The following is an 18,252-nucleotide window of genomic DNA, read 5'->3' as shown; positions in this document are numbered from 1 at the left end:
TGCATAGGCATTGAAATTGCCTTGTTTAAGGCTTGTGAAAAGTATCACTCCTTGAAAATACCATTGGAAGCATACCAATGCATGTTTTTCAATCCTCATGCATGATGCATGGTGAAAAACTAGGAAATATCCATTCCAAGCCATGAAAATGACATGAGATGGTCATGATACTTTGCACACGCCATGAAATCACCTATTTTAAGGCTTTTGCAAAGTTTCATGTCCATAAAATACCATTTTCATGGCTGCTAGAAGCACGTCAATGCATGTTTTTCAACATCATGCATGATACATGGTGAAAAACTAGGAAATATCCATTCCAAGCGATGCGAATGAGATGGCTGTGATACTTTGCACAAACATTAAAATTACCCAGTTTAAGGCTTGATCAAAGTATTTTGTCCATCAAATACCATTTTCAGGGCTACAAGCACACTGATGCATGTTTTTGAATACTGATGCATGATGCATGGTGAAAAACTAGGAAATATCCATTCCATGCCATGAAAATGACACCAAATGGCCATGATACTTTGCACAAGCCTTGAACTCACCCATTTTACTGCTTGCACAAAATATGATGCTTATCAAATGTCATTTGCCTGGCTAGAAGTTGACAGATGCATGTTTTTTAATGACCATGCATGATGCATGATGCGAAACTAGGAAATATCCAATGAAAATGACATTAAATGGCCATGATTCTTTGCATAGGATGCTATATCACCTAGTTTGAGGATTTTGAAAAATATCATGCACATCTAATACCATATGCATGGCTAGAAGTACAGCGATGTATGTTCTAAAGGGTGTAAGGTGTGGTAAAAAAGGAGATATGATAAAAAGAAGTCAACACACACCATAAAATAGGGCCTCCCAGGCTACAAGATTTTGCAATCCAATACAAGTCATCATTTATTAAACCTAGTAAGAAACTAGAAGTGAGAGAAGTACTATAAGTTTTAGGAAATGCAAAAACAAAGGAAAACTTTGTTTTTGTCGGTATAGGTGCTGGTATATACCGATGCCTATACTGCCTCAGATAAACTTTCAAAAAGCAAACCCAAATGCCTCTTTTTTTGCCACACCTCTCTTGTTTGAGATCTTGCCAACTTTTTGTCTCTTCTTCATAACCTTTCCACCATCTCCCTACCCTCCCCTGCTATCCCTACACCACCCACACCACTGTTGGCCCACTCCCCTCCACTCCAAGCTTGAAGAAGAAGATTTCTATTTTGGGAATCAAAGAAGTGGATGATATTTTGAGTGGTTTGTCTTCAAATTTCTTCTTCTAGGTAAGCTTCCCAACTCTTTCATCTGCATTAAAATAATCTTTGGAATCTGCATTATGTCTTTACATGTTTCTTATGTCTTTGTGGTTGCACAAAAGGCAAATATGAGATTTTTCTGTGGCCCAGGGGAGATGCTGCCAAAATTTTCCAATTACTTGCTTGCTTGATATCTTGCCAGAATTCGTTACTTTCTTGGTATCTTGATGCCTTATTTGTGTTCTTTTATTTCTCTTGTTTGTTTTGATTACTTTGTTGCTTGATATTGTTGCTTTTTACTCATTGCTTGATTTGTAGCATAATTTTTAGCACTCATGCACAATGCATGGTAAGAAATTTGAAAATACACATGCCCAACGATGAAATTGATGCGTGATTCCAATCAATCTTTGAAAGCACAAGGGTTTTTATCTTGTTGAAGCTATGTAAAGTATCATGCCTATCAGACACACATAGATATGCTAGAAGCACTCATGCATGACGCATATTTAAGAATTGTGAAAATACACCTGCCCAACCATGCAAATGATATCCTATCAACTCAAAAATTTGCAAGGATAAGGGTATTATTGGTATTAAGACTTGTATAAAGTATCATATCTCATCAAACCCACACACATATGCTAGAAGCACACCGATGCATATTTTTAACACTCATCCACATTGCATGGTAAGAATTGTGGAAATACACATTCCCAGCCATGCAAAAGATACCTGATCCACATAAAACTTTTGCAAGAACAATTCTATTACTTTTATTAAGGCCTATACAAAGTATCATACCCATTGGGAGTGTTGATGATGCAATCATTAAGGATACTTGTATATTTAAAGAAAATTATGAGATTCAGACATTGGGTCAAACCATATGCTTGAATGTTTCTTGGAAAACTCTTCATGTAATGTCTTTATAATTTTATATTTTATTTTGCTATGTAAAATTTGTATTATTTATTTCTCAATCAACTATTGAATAATATTTGTTATCAAGTAAAATGCGTGTGTTATAAAAGGTAAAAGTTATTCCTTAGAATTTTAGATGACTTCTTCACACTGTATATTATGAGTACTGATGCACTTAAGACTTTTGAGTAATCTTTCACACTTAGACAATACAGAAATAGTGACAGTAATATCAATGTTGTGAATGGTAGTACTGAATCTTTGGCAACAATAAGATACTTTACAGCAACTGAATGGTCAACCATTGTGTAATTTTACTCCACATATGCATTTTGTGCTGCCATTTCTTGGTAATAATGGCAGTTAAAAAATGGTTGCCATTTCTTCATAAGAAATGGCAGTCAAGAGATAGTTGCCATTTTGTGCTGCCATTTCTTCTTAGAAAATGGCAGTCAAGAAGTGCTTGCCATTTCTTTGAATGAAGTGGCAGTCAAGAAATGGCAATCAAGAATTTGCTACCATTTCTTATGAAGAAATGGCAGCCAAGAATTTGTTGCCATTTCCTCATAAGAAATGGCAATCAAGAATTTGCTGTGCCATTTCTTCATAAGAAAGGGTAGTCAAGAATTGGTTGCCACTTGGTGCTGCCAATTATTGCTAAGAAATGGTAGACAATAAAAGGTTGACATTTTTTGTTTCCAAAGAAATGGTAGTTCAAGAACTAGTTACCATTTCTAATTGCCATTTTTTGCAAAAAATATGGCAATTTGAGAAGCTATTGCCATTTCATACATAAGAAATGGCAAAATTGGAAATTGTGTGCCATTTGCTATTGCCATTTCTACCTAGTTTTGTAGTAGTAACTACGAGTTTGACCTAATAATAGAACTGTAAACAAGAAATATAGAGAACCACTTAACTCTCCATAACAACTTTACATACAACATCCAATCCAACTTGGGGTACTATTCTTCAAGAAGAAAATTAAACCCAGAGCAATGTGGACTTCTGCAAGATGTGCTACTAAAGAAATGCATACACCTTGGAAAAGATTACACATTTTCCTCACAGGCAATGCCAACATTGGAAAAACATTCACACTCATGGTCTTAGTGCAAGAAATTATTCATCATTATCCGCACCAAGGAAGCACAAATATCACTTTACCCAATGTACTGCTGAGGGTGTACACCGAGAAAGCAGTTTACAACATAAGAGGAATGACCCTACATTCTGCGCTATGGTTCCCTCTGGTGGTTGCATGTCAAACTATGACTAAAACTCGGAATGCTTTGTTTAGAGAACCTTATAGATATCCCTAACAACATCGTAAATAGAGTAGACGATGTATTTAAAGACTCAAACATGCAAAAGAAACCCACAATTGTGTTGGCAAAAATTCATAATTCACAAACAAGAACAAAAATAAGGCTAAAGAACTCCAACCTATACTCTGAGGGGATACCACACACATGGACTCAAATTGCACATGATTTTAGGTAGGGAGGAACAACCTCAAGACCATATGTAGATACCAATTCCCCATGAGTTCCCCATACAACCAGCAAGCTGCAAGAACAATTCATTGATCACAACGATTATTCATGGATTGCTTAGCATTTGACCCATCAAATATAAAGTCGCATGGTATGGTTTACACAACACCATCACTGATATGTGACCCTAAGAACTTATACATTCTAAACAAGCTAGAGCATTAAAAAATCAAAGCCAATATGCTTACGCATAAGGAGATCGAGCGCTTAAAGAATACATGGTCTTGGAAATTGGAACAAGTAGACTTTGAACGAGAACAACCAAAACAATCCAACATATAATTAGTAAACACAAGAGGATATTGCACATAAACAAGATATTAATTTAAGCAAAAGCAATACTTTGTCTACAAGAGACAAAAATAAAATCTTCGAAGCCAATAACAATCAAAGGATTCAAAACTATACAACATCACTAAGGAGGCATTACGACATATTACTACAAAAACGACCTTAAATTTTAACAAAGGATGTACTCCTAACACGAAAGTGTCAAAAACCTTGGTAACAATTCTACAACATCTGAGTATCGATGAGATCACAGTCTTTAATTAATGTATACAAGTCTCCAAAAGTAAATCTAAATGCCCTTCTCTACTTAATTGAACAACAACTCTCACATGTGAAATAACCAATACAAACTTATATCTTGGGAGACTTTAACATTGGCTATAACAAACAAACATGGGCGATATCAGAACTAAAGAATTTTATGGCAGCTCAAAACATGAAACAAATCATAAATATACCTATGACCATTCATGGCTCCAGTCTCGACCACATATGGACAAACACGCAAATCCAATTACATTTACCGGTCCCACCACTCATTTATGTACATTACAATTTGACAAGAAAACATAATTTCACAACTTCAAGATTTCAATGGGCAGGCCCACTAAATGATATTCATATTGTTTAGTTGGCACGCCTATCATTTACATCGATAAATATAATAACCATATTTGTGCAAATGATTTTTGTTACTATGCTCATATTGTGTAAAGATTCCTATTGTCCTTTGACTTAAATGCTCCTCCTTTTTAGAAGCACAAACTATTATGCCAGGATTAATGTTCTAAGCTTTGTACGTTTCTATATCATCCAAACGTTGGTTAAGATTTTCAGTACAACAATCGGAGTTCTCAGTTAATAGCACGACAATTCGTACGGATCTCCCCATTGGTACCTGTGAGAGGATTCAAGTTTCCCATGGCTATCATTGATTTAGTAAAATTACTGAGGAAAGATCTTGGGTTCTGACTGTAGCTCTGAACAATTGAAATAGTGGAGCTTCCTGATGTTGAGTACAGCTCCTGATCAGAAGTGAGAAGACCTTTATTGTTCACTAGATTGGTATAGTAGCAGTTGTCGAAACGAGTTGGAGTCTGGAGGTCTAAAGCAGAAAGATTGTCATCGCTTCCGTTGGAGGGACAGACGGCTTGAAGTTGCGAAAGATACGTGGTATCTAAGGTGGAATCAGGCTGACCATCTCCGCTCTCATTGTACAACCGTTGTCTGAAGTTGACACAACGTGCCTGACCGATGGTGTGCGCACCTGCATTGATCGACGGAGAGCTATCAGGTGCATGTGTGTTTGTATCTTCTTCGTACAGGATTGCTCCTGAAATCACGAGTGGCGTGCTTTCTTTCTAGCTTCTTAATTAGAGGGACCTAGAAGAGAATCCATATGTTATAATATGAGATGAGATGGTTTCAGATTTAAGCATCCTCACCTGATAGTGTTACCAAATCCTGGACAGACAGACCCTGGGCTTGAAATTTTAAAATTAGTGAGTTGACATCTTCTGTCGGACCTGGAATGTTGGAATTCGCTTCAGAGTAGCTTGCTGTCATAGAATCTGCTCTTCCTAGTAGCACAGTCCAGGTTTGCCCTCCACTCTAGTTCCACATAGAGTCAATGCTCCCTTAGATAATTGATGTGCTGATGATTTTAGTACGCAAAGCAAATTTAGTAGAATGCATGGTTCAACTTAATGGGCCGTACCAGTACAACTCCGTCACGGGCTGCCAGTGCTAGAATATCCGCGCACGAAACGATTCCTGGGCATGTAGCCTCCACGTTAGATTTGATTGTGTCGATAACGTCAAAGCCTCTTAGCGAATTCACATTCGGAAACGCCGTCTTTTCTCCTTGAAACGTGGATGTGTCGTCCAATAGGATAGAAGCGTCACAACCCTGGAGGAGGAAAAGAAGTGGATTTAGCGCACTAAGATGTAGTAGTCTGACGTTCAAACCGTGACGAAGTTAGCGGGAAATGCAAACCGGGTGAGAATGAATGAAGCATGACCTGCACAAAGCAGTCATGGAAAAATAGCCGCAGGATCGAAGCCGCCATACGAGCTTCCTGTTGGACTGCAGCACTCATGGTGCTGCGAACGATGGATTGAACGCTAGGGCAGGAGCTATTGTAATAATTGGACGTGAGCTGCGCATGAGTACAAGGCACATTTAACCACAGCATTGTGAGGAGTAGTGCGTAAGCTAAGAGCGGAACGCTGGAGCAAGACATAACTGCAGAATGCGAAACGAGATAAGCACGAATAGGCAGTTGATGATGAGACGATAGAATTGGAGCTGATGGAGTTGATTTATAAGGTGAATTGGTGGCCGTCGAAGAGGTGGGTGAATCTGGGTCGAGTCAACCACACGATGATTTGCAGGCAGGGATGACTCATGCGTGAGTGAGTGGCGCCAGCTGCTGACTTTTACCACAGAGTGGAATCCAGGACCCACTCTTTTGGTCGGCTGCAACACCTCTTCTATTGCGCTCTGACGGGGACCAAGGTTTCACTCCTAGTCGACGTTTCACAAGGGAGAGAGAGAGAGAGAGAGAGAGAAGGTGGGGCAACTCTTAATTTGCATGCATGCATGCATGCATGAGTGAGTGAGTGAGTGTGTGTGTGAGAGAGAGATTTTTTAATTATTAAAAAAGTGTGTGTATATGAGAGTATGAGTGAGAGAGAGAAAGAGAGAGAGCAGGAGAGAGAGAGAGAGAGAGAGCATGTGCACATGTATATACAACAAATACATGACATTGTGAGAGAGAGAGAGAGAGAGAGAGAGGAGCTCCATGTGCATGCCCAAATGATACTAAAATGGAAAAAACCAAACATTACCCATTTTTGCCATCATATATCCCTAAGAGATTGGGAGCATGTTCCACATGAACACACAATCTCGAGGATGATTAGTTCTTGACAACTTCTATCAAATACGCTAGTGGAGCGAGTGGACAAAAGGAACTTTGTCTCAATAAAAAATGAATAAATGCCCAAATGTCTCTATGTGTGTGGGTATGTATTCATGTTTGTCTGAGTGCACAAGCAAGTCACCCACCCACCCACCCCCCCCCCCCACACACACACATACACACACACACACACACACACGCACGCACGCATGCACACACGCATGAACGCAGGCATGCACACACGTGCACACATACACATGTACTCATAGAGGAGACGTTCTCAAAAGATATTTGGTTCACCTAATGCTCACCAATAGGAGCATGCAACCTTATGTTACAACGGGAAAAATCAAACATTACCCATTGGAGAATGCCCAATGTGCTCTCACCATCATATGTCCCAAGAGATAGGAAACATGTTGCACGCAAACGCACGATGTCAAGGATGATTAATGCTTGACAACTTTTGTAAAACTCTCTAGTGGAAGTGGGTGGAAAGAAACTTCGTTTCATTAAAAGATGAATCATTGGACAATACTTTTGACTTGAATTGACAAGTTAATAAGGATGTACTTTTACTCTCATTTGGAAAAGATAAGTTGGCATTTCAACTTCTTCTAATTAATAACAATCAAGGAGGAAGCTTTGCATTTATTTGGAAAAGATGACTAAGACATTTGGTGGAGCTCTTCATGTTGACAAACTAATGCCACCTTGAGACTCATCCCTTCATTCAAAAGGGATATTTAAGTTGAAATTAACGATTGTGTAATTTACATATTGCCTAAAACATCTTAACCTTTGGTTTAGTAAAGTTTCTTCTAAAGGTAATGTTCTTAAAGTCTATCATGTTCTAGCACCATTGCAAGACCATGTGAGGGACTTATGAAAACAAACTATAAGCCTGCAGCTAAGATGATGTGTTTACGTCTTGGAGCCCTTACTTTTAAAAGACACATATGAGCATAAAAGGGAATTTTTTAGTTGCCAAACTTACATGATGTAGGTGCTTAAAGAATTTTGTATCTCATTTACATAAATTATACAAATGTATAGAGACTCATTGGCACTTTAAATTCAAATGATCAATGATCAAAATATAAATGCTTGTACTAGGGCCAGTAAAGAATTATGTACATTATATGCAAACTATTACAATAACAAGTCCATTAAATACATCCTTATTGAGGTGTCAAAGCTACTAAAGTGTTATTATAGATAGATCACTCAAATCTCTCTCTCTCTCTCTCTCTCTCTCTCTCTCTCTCACACACACACACACACACACACACACATGTGCGTGCACACGCATGCGCATGCGCACACACACACAGAGTATGTATCACATACTCCATGAGAAGAAGCTAGCACAATCTCATGTCTTTGATATATTTCCTTTACTCGATGGGATTAAGAACATATTCCCTATTTTACTTGGGGAGGTCACTCATCACATGTAAATATAGCTCATGGGTTCAATAGAAGGGGATTTTAAATAGCAAAAATTCATTTTTAAATACAAATTCTAAAATATAATCACAAAAGGAAGTCATTTTAAGGGGTTTTAATAATATCCCTTAAATCCACGACACCCGGTTTGAAAAACTATATGTAAACCCCCCAAGCTACTTATAAGAATGTCAACTAGTCAACCTTCACAGAAGCTAAAACAATAAGACATTCAAGAGGAGTGGTTCACTTCACAATATCAAATGATTGGTCAACAAAGAAGAGGTGTTCAAGTGGATTTGCATGTCTACAACACTCATGTCATCAATTTATTACACATTTGACGTTGAAGAATATCATTGCCAAAACTATGTCATTTGAATTTTTGGGCTTTAAAAGGCTAAAAACATTGGTTGACCACACCCTATCACTATTCGGTCTTAAAAGTTCATTTTCACAATGCCTCAATAAGCTTTATTTCCATCCCATTCACACCTTTAGCTACATGTTAAAAGTGTAATTATGTTTGCCTTGGCACTTGGGGTCGGGAAAAAGATGCCAAGGGAAAGATAATGTAAGCAAAATTCTTGGCAATAGAGACTCTAAAATAAAGTTTAATAGGGCAATGATCTTTATAAAAACCTATTTTATTAATTTTTTATCATTTCACTTCCAAAATAATTTTTTAAATTACTTTTGAATACAAATTTTTGAAAAAAGAATAGGCTCTAAATTAAAAAAGATTCTCTTATAAATAAAGTAAGTTTTGAAATGTTTTAGGCAAATACAAGTAAAAGTATAACGCAAACACTCTCTTAAAAGTTCATCAAATTTTGTAAGATTTTAAAAGAAAATATAAGTACAATTTTAAAAGGAGTTGAATATTTACCTGAGATTAATTTACCATGAGAGTCTTGTAAAATATCTAAGACTTAATAATGATGTCAATAAAAACCTTACAGGGTTTCAAATAGCAAAACAGTAGTAAAATCTTAAAGGACTTTATAATGGTATCAACAAACACCTTGCAAGAGTTACAAGAAGGATCTCTATCGTCTTAAGAGTTTCTAAATAATTAAGAGTAACAAGAAGTATTTCTATCCTCTTAAGAAGGATTTCTACCCTTTTAATACAATTATATTCCCAAGAATCGTCATCATGGTGCATTTACTAATTATATTTTTAAAAGAACCATATAACTATGAGTGACAATGCACCCATCTATATGTAAAGAATAAGGGAGAGAGATAGGAGACTCAAGTTCAGCTTTCTTCACAACACACAAAAGAGAGAGGACACAAGGTTGGAGGGTGAAGCCTTTCTTCACTTTTGCACACAACAACCATACAATAGAAGAGGGAAATACCCTATATGTCAAACCCTAGAATACGTGGTTCATATGTGAACCCAAACCAAAAACATACGTGGTAGTCTAACTACACCACGAGTACAACTAACATAGGCGGTGACATAAATGATAGTCATCCAGGAGATATATCGGTGGTAGAGCTTGATATCTCAACACTCCCCCTCAAGCTCAAATCCATCTCACGTACACCAAGCAAGCTTCTAAATCTGTGAATCTTCTCGGTACCCAATGCCTTCGTAAAAATATCAGCCACCTGCTCCTCAGTGCTGACATAAACAAGATCAATCTCACCAGCTAGAACCTTCTCTCTCACAAAGTGATAATGCACCTCAATGTGCTTCGTTCTAGCATGATAAACTGGGTTATTAGCAAGCATGATGCTGCTAATGTTGTCACAATGAATGACAACTGTTGCATGAATTGACTGTCCCATATCTGCAAGTAGCTTCCGTAACCAAGCTACCTCACATGCAGCCATTGCTGCACCCCTGTACTCAGCCTCTGTGCTCGACAAGGCAACTGTTGGCTGCTTCTTGCTGCTCCAACTGATGGCACCACTCCCAAGGGAAAACATAAAACCACTAGTAGATCTCCTGTCTGAGACACTACCAGCCCAGTCAGCATCTGTGTATCCATGTACCTGTAATGCACACCCAGCTTCATAAAATAGTCCATAATGCAATGTGGACTTCACATACCGCAGTATGCGCCTAGCCGCATCCAAATGTGGCTTCCTCGGTGCCTGCATAAACTGACTCACCAGCCCCACAGCATAGCTCAAATCTGGTCTGGTTATAGTCATGTAAATCAAGCTACCTACTATGCGCCTGTACATAGTAATATCTTCAAGAAGCTCACCTGTCTCTGCATTGAGCTTCACATTCTGCTCCAATGGAACAGAGATAGGCTTACAGCCTGTCATCCCATATTTGGACAGCATGTCCAAACCGTATTGCCTTTGCAACAGCCATATCCCACTCGGGGATCTAATAACCTCAATGCCCAAGAAGTAACGCAGCTCTCCCAAATCCTTCATCTCAAATTTCTGCTTCAACAGCAGCTTCACTTCATTAATGTCTGCATCACTATCACCTGTAAGAATCAAGTCATCAACATAGATGACTATAAGCACAATCCCTCTGTTTGTCCTTTTCACATAAAGTGAAAAATCTGAATTGGAAATCTGAAATCCAATAGTGACAAGATATTGCCCTATCTTGTCTGACCATGCCCTCGGCGCCTGTTTTAAGCCATACAAGGCTTTGCGCAACCTGCATACAAAATCGGGGTGTGAATTATCCTCATAACCTTCTGGCTGCATCATATAAACCTCTTCCTGCAAATCACCATGCAAGAAGGCATTTTTCACATCCATCTGATGCAAAGACCATCCCTTTGCAGCAGCCATAGCAATTACTGCTCTCACGGTTGCCATCCTTGCAACTGGGCTGAAAGTTTCCTCATAGTCAATTCCATATGTCTACGCAAAACCTTTGGCAACCAATCTTGCCTTCTTGTACCTGCTAACAGACCCATCAGCATTGTGCTTTACTTTGTAAACCCACTTGCAGCCAATAGCCTTCTTATCATGAGGCAAAGGCATCAAATGCCAAGTGTGGTTTGCATCCAAGGCAGCCATCTCTTCATCCATAGCTGCTTCCCAATTTTTATGCCCTGCTGCATCCTCAAAACATGTGGGCTCTGGCTCCTCTAGAACCTTGACCATATAAGCATAGTGATGTGCTGTATACCCATCATATCTCAACCTGTCAACTGGATACTTAATACGAGTGGACCTCCGTACAACTGGATCAGTTGCAGGAGTCTTTAAATCATGCCTGCTTTTCCTTGCACCAGGTGTAACAACAGAAGGAATCCCAAGTTCCTCATCAAGGCTCATTTTAGAGCCGCTTGACTCTCCATCAACATGAGAGCTACCAGCAGACACATCAAACACTGGAGCATGGTCTACTTTTTCTTTTCCCTTATGTGATACCTGCACAACACTATCAGGACTGCCATGTGACGATTCACTAGATCTCAATCTCCCTGTCCATGCATTAGATCCACTAGTAGAGGACTCTCTGGGTCCACTCAAGGCTTGAGATTGCTGCTCTACATTTATTGCAACATTCCCATTTCCTGCATCTGCATCTCCTACCATAACAGTTGGTGCATACCAGCTGCTCATTTCATCAAAAACAACATCTCTGCTCACTTGCATTTTGCGGGTGGAAGGGTTATAACAGCGATACCCTTTCTGGTGCAGAGCATATCCAATAAAGATGCATTTTTCTGCCTTTGGATCCAGCTTTGTTCTCTTCTCATCAGGAACATGAACATAAGCTATGCAACCAAATACCTTCAAGTAAGAAATATCTGGTTTTTGGCGTGTATACATTTCTTCAGGTGTCATGCCATGGACAGCTGCAGTGGGGGTTCTGTTCATAATATAAACAGCAGTTGCTACTGCTTCAGCCCAAAAATAATCAGGCATGTTTTTCTCATTTAGGATCGCCCGTCCTACTTCTGCAATATGCCTGTTCTTCCTTTCTGCAACCCCATTCTGCTGAGGGGTAGACCTGCATGAGTACTTCCTTTGAATTCCCTGTTCTTTCAGATATTCACAAAATTCTTCTGAAAAGTACTCTCCCCCTCCATCAGATCTTAGCACTTTAATATGCACACCTTTCTCTTTTTCAACCATGGCCTTAAAAGCCTTGAAATGGCTGAACACTTCACTTTTGTGCTTCATAAAATAAATCCACACCTTCCTAGTGTAGTCATCAATAAACGTCACATAATAATGGCATCCACCAATAGAAGCAGCTTTGGTTGTCCAAACATCTGAATGGATCACTTCCAAAGGTCTTCTGCTCACCTTAGCATTTTTGGGAAATGCATGTCTGGCCTGCTTACCCATTTGGCATGCTTCACATACCTTTTGCATTCCCTCAACTCTGAATTTAGGCAAACCTGCAACAATGTTTTTCGTTTGCATAGATTTCAGCCTTTGTATATTCACGTGCCCAATGCGCTTGTGCCATATCTCAATATCTGCAATGACACCTCTCCCATGCGCAAACATAGCAGCTTTCACCTCAAGCATATCAACATCCAAGGTGAACATTCTGCCATTTTTGTTGCCTTTCGCAACCAAGCGGCACTTATTTTTCAAGTCCTCAACAAACCATCCATCAGGATTAAATCTAACCTGCAAACCTTGCTCAACCATCTGGCCAACTGAAACCAGGTTCTTAGTGATTTTTGGAACATGAAGTACATCTGCCAAGTACTTCTTTTTGCCATCCTGCATAGCCAATGGCACTTTACCAACCTGCGTAATTGGGTGCGCAGTATCATCACCTGTTTCAACATAACCTGGCTTATCCAAATTTCTAACATCATGAAACCACTCACCATGACTGGTCATGTGGTTAGAGGCACCTGAATCAACATACCAAACATCATTGCAAGCTGCAGCATCTCTTGACATGGAGTTAACCATATGCTGCATCACAAAAAGGTGCTCATTTCTGTCGTCACCATGCCCACTTGATGATGCATAGTTGCTTTGCTGCAACTTCCCACTTTTGATGTCATTCTGCTTTTTATAGCATGTATTCTCCTTGTGTCCAGGCTTTCCACAATAATAGCATTCTGTGCTGCTATTTACTTGCTGGTTCCTTTGCCATGAACCATGGCCTCTTTGGCTTCCCCTGCCTCTAGAACTACCACGTCCTCCTCCATAGGACTGGTTTTCCTGTTGTTGCTGTTGGTTCTGATTTCCTGCACGGCCACCAAAACGGCCTCTTCCTCTACCCCTGCCTCTACCTGTATTCGAGTAGAAAGCAGTCTCTTGAGAACTTGAGGTGGCTGAACCACCATTCCTTTGCTCTTCACTCAGCAAGAGAGCAATAAGTTCTTGAAAATCAGGAAATGTTTCACGGACTCCAATGGATGTCCGAAACTGTGCATAATCTTTCCCAAGACCATTCAAGGTCGCGGACACTAAGTCCTCATCATCAACAGGTGCTCCAATGGAGGCAAGAGAATCTGCAAGGCCTTTCACCTTCAAGGAATACTCATTTATATTCAGATTTTTCCTTTGCACATTGTGTAAATCCTGCTTTAGCTGCATCTTTCGTGCTTTGGTATTTGTGCTATACAGCTTCACCAATGTATCCCATGCCTCCTTAGGCGTCTCTACATCCTGTATATGCACAATCATAGAATCTGAAATGCTAACAGACAGCCAATACAAGCATTTTCTGGCTTTTCTCATTCTTTAAAGGCCTTCAATTCAGTAGGAGTGGGAGCAGCACCCAAAACTGAATCTGCAGTTTCACCACTGATGTACTCCCAAACTCCCTTTCCCATAAGGAAGTTTGTCATCCTGAACTTCTATGCTTGGAAGTTGTTCTTGTCAAGCTTCTCACTGACAATGGTAGACAGATTCTCAGACATTTTACAAATCACGAATTGCAACAGCAACCTGTAAACACAGCAAATGCCTCACAAGGGCAAATAGCAAAACTTCTGCAAAAAGCCTCACAGGGGCAGATCTGCAACACTGACGAAAGTGGTATTTCACCACACAGTCACTTCCTAGTGACGATTTTGCATCAACAGGCAACAGGCATGAATCTGCAACTCCCAATATCTTTGCACACAGGCATACGATGCAATTTCTGTGGCACCTTTCCACCGACTAGCCGCGCAGTGGTCGCACAGCGAAAAACAGGGCCTGCGAAGAACTTCCGCCTTCAGAACGGGCCCTGAAACGGCCTCAAATTAGAAAAATAAAGTCACTGAGGGCTTTGCCCTCACCCGCAGCATATACTGCGCTCTCGCCACACCGCGAAGGGCCTCTCAATCTGAAACAGTGCACTCCTGCACTTCTGGCTGTGCTACCTGCAGAGATTTGCTCCCAAACTCGAAATAGGAAAGCAACACTGGTCCTCTTACCAAGACACCACAAACTTGGCTTGCTTTCTTGAGCTCCTTACCATGAACAAGGCTCTGATACCATGTAAAGAATAAGGGAGAGAGATAGGAGACTCAAGTTCAGCTTTCTTCACAACACAAAAAAGAGAGAGGACACAAGGTTGGAGGGTGAAGCCTTTCTTCACTTTTGCACACAACAACCATACAATAGAAGAGGGAAATACCCTATATGTCAAACCCTAGAATACGTGGTTCATATGTGAACCCAAACCAAAAACATACGTGGTAGTCTAACTACACCACGAGTACAACTAACATAGGCGGTGACATAAATGATAGTCATCCAGGAGATATATCGGCGGTAGAGCTTGATATCTCAACACTATATACTATGTATTAATGGGAGGTTTCTCAAGACAATTAGAGCAATCGTGTTTGTTGAATCAAAACAAATTGGGAGATTTAATATTGTTCATACAATTAGATATAGGTAGTTGCAAAAAGGTAATTGAGATTGGTCATGTTTCTCTTATTCTTTGATTCAAGAGACACTACAAGGAGCTAGCCGCTTTTGGACATACATATTGCTATTTAGAAAAAAATCCTAACATTTAAAAGTTCGTACCTCAGTCAAAGTTTCAATCACAATGAGCACATCGGTATGTCCATCAGTACATTCATCGATGTACTCATCATTCTATAAGTCAATATACTTATCGGTGTCCTACAACCGCTGATCATTAGCATTATTGTTAGTATGTTTGCCGATAAATACCAATACTAGATTTTTTTAAAGAAAAACTTTGTGGAGCAAAATAGGGATTCTTTCAGCCCCATTTTGTTCCACTATAGCTGAACACTATCTGGCCAACATAGCTCCCTTCTAAAGAGGGTAATAATGAAATGAATCCATACATGCCAAAAAAGGGATACAATGCTTTAAGGTGTACGTTTGATTATTATATAATATATTAATAATGAGATAAAATATAAAAAATAATATAAATTTTGTCCAACTACCATACTAAAGGCAACCATGATAAACACACACAAAAAGAAAATTTTAAGAAAGTAATGAAAAGAGGGTAATACTAAAATGAATCCATACATGCCAAAAAAGGGATACACAATGGCAAAAATACTACATAAATTTCTCATCATGTAGTACAAAAAGAATATAAGATGGCTATGTACAAGATGGAAAACTAGCCAAAAGATGGCTATGTATACGATCATAGATATACCAAGTAAAAAATCTACTAATCATCCTCCTTGTCTTGAGTCACCCTCATCCTCATCCTCTGAATCTCTGGCATCCATTGAAACCCTCCCCTGCAACTCTAGATCTCAAGCCCTCGCCTATGTGATTGCTCACTCCACTCGTGTCCTAAGAATGGTGCATGTAAAAATTTAGAAATGTGACTAAAGATTTATTTTTAAAATGGAAAGGAAGTTGATTGAGAAGAAGTAGTGTGCTTTTGCCATCTAATCAACTACGGTTCAGTCCCCCTCCATCTTTTAAAAAAGAGAATACATGTCATGGCTCCATGCATAGTCCATTTCAGCCTCTGTCGGAGCCCACCACCTAGTCCTTGATTCCTTATGAACCCCAAAAAAAAAAAAAAGATGAATTAATATGAGAAAAAAATGCATTCAAATGAAAATAAAAACTAAAAAAGAATTATGTAGCACAAGTGCTTACAATCCATTGCTTGGTTTTGTATGTCGCACCCTTCCCAAGGTGCGAAGCAGCTCTCTTTTATAGGCGGGTTCATGTTGCTTTTTCCTTCTTTTTTCACTTTAATGGCTCTTCTTCCATCTCTTGAATGGCCCACTCCCAATCATCTGTGTTGGGCTTTGTCTTTCCTTTACTCAATGCATGGAATGCATCCAATTGATCATGTTTTAAAATTTTATCCATTAATGTTTCATACTACATAACTCGTGACCCAGAGGTATAGGCTAATCCTTTTGAAGCGTTTCTATGATCTAATCTTTCTTCTGGGTTGGCTTCTTTGGCTAGGGATCCATGGTATCTTGATCAAAGACTCCACTCATTATTTGCCTCATGTTAGACATCACCTCGTAAACTTGCTTATCCATGACAAGCTCGTGACCCAGAGGATGATCTAATCTTTCTTGTGGGTTGGCTTCTTTGGCTAGGGATCCATGGTATCTTGATCAAAGACTCCACTCATTATTTGCCACATGTTAGACATCACCTCGTAAACTTAAGCTCTCACAAGTCATCCACATCATATATTAATACTTTATCTGACAGATGGAAGAACGGTGTGGGTGGGGCTGGTGGTGTCTAAGTGTCTCCTATATCCAATGGTGTGGCTCGTGTGGTGGTAGGGGTACTCGATCGCATGGAGGCATGCCATTGAGAGGAGGTTGTATGTGCAGACTCTACTACATCATTAGCACCACTTTTGCAACATGATCATGATCTATGAAAATGATGATGTCATCGATCCCTATGATCTGCTAGCAATGCCTAACTCTCAGCCTAACTCTCAGCTACTGACTCTTGGCCACCACGAGGTGGCTTGCTATAGGGACTTATTGCCTAACTCATCGGAGAGGTTTGAATAAATTCTCTTGATGAGAGTAGAGCTAGAGAAAGTCTACCTAATCCGAGCTTATGCTAGCTACAATCTCATTCAGTTGTGCTGGACTCATCAGTGAGAGCCGTGAATACACAAATCTCTAGCTATTCTCTGATCCTGATGACCTATGACTAGACATCGCTATTACATTTATGAGACAAATAAACCCCCAAAAATACTTGAATCAATATGTGTTAAATTAACAAAACTAATTACATGAAGACCTTTGAAATTAATTTTAAAATGAAAGGTGCAATGTGGAAAAAGTGAGAATGCATAAAAGTGAGGGAATGCAAAACGCAAAAAAGGCAGGGAATGCTTAACTTACAATGCAAAAAAGCGATGGAATGAATAATGTGGAATGCAAAAAAAGGGATGGAATGTGAAATGCAAAAAAGAGATGGAATGCAAAAAAGAGAGGGAATGTGAAATGATGAATGCCAAAAATAGAGGGAATGCAGAATGGGAAAAAGAGATGGAATGTAGAACATGGAATGGGAAAAGAGAGGGAATGAAAAATGTGGAGTGTGGAATGAAGAATGTGGTGTGTGGAATGCAGAAAAGAGAGGGAATACAAAATGTAGAGTGCAAAAAAGAGAGGGAGTGTGGAATGTGGAGTGGGGAATGCAAAAAACTTATGGAATGTGTAATGTAAAAAAGAGATGAAATGTAGAATACAAAATGCAAAATGCAAAAAAGAGAGGAAAAGTCGAGTGTGGAGTTTTGAATGCAAAAAAGAGATGGAATGCAAAATAGGCTCACTTCCACGTGCTCTTAAAACATCCCTGGTCTTCCTTACTCCAGGTGTAACAATAGAAGGAATACCCAACTCATCATCAATGCTTTGTTCTAAGCCACTGGATTCACCATCCACATAAGAGTGACCTGCATTCACATCAAACATGGGCTGAT

The 18,252-nt window shown here is 39.4% G+C and overlaps 1 protein-coding gene across 1 annotated transcript; it reads right to left on the bottom strand.

Annotated features, from left to right (window-relative positions):
- Positions 1-4,675: 4,675 nt before the first annotated feature.
- On the bottom strand, positions 4,676-6,323 carry LOC147885422 (cationic peroxidase 1-like). The gene is made up of 4 exons (XM_087396804.1): positions 6,061-6,323; positions 5,757-5,948; positions 5,485-5,650; positions 4,676-5,306 (listed from the first exon to the last, which is right to left on the bottom strand). Exons 1-4 carry the CDS (start codon positions 6,280-6,282, stop codon positions 4,894-4,896), a joined length of 993 nt encoding a protein of 330 aa, XP_087252930.1. The 5' UTR covers positions 6,283-6,323; the 3' UTR covers positions 4,676-4,893.
- Positions 6,324-18,252: the final 11,929 nt, after the last annotated feature.

Source organism: Dipteris shenzhenensis, chromosome 25, assembly GCF_047967505.1.
Source record: "Dipteris shenzhenensis isolate YYH24624 ecotype China chromosome 25, Dip_SZ_1.0, whole genome shotgun sequence".
Classification (NCBI taxonomy): domain Eukaryota; kingdom Viridiplantae; phylum Streptophyta; class Polypodiopsida; order Gleicheniales; family Dipteridaceae; genus Dipteris; species Dipteris shenzhenensis.
The sequence above is the reverse complement of the archived record's forward strand: the minus strand, read 5'-3'. Positions and strand labels throughout refer to the sequence as shown.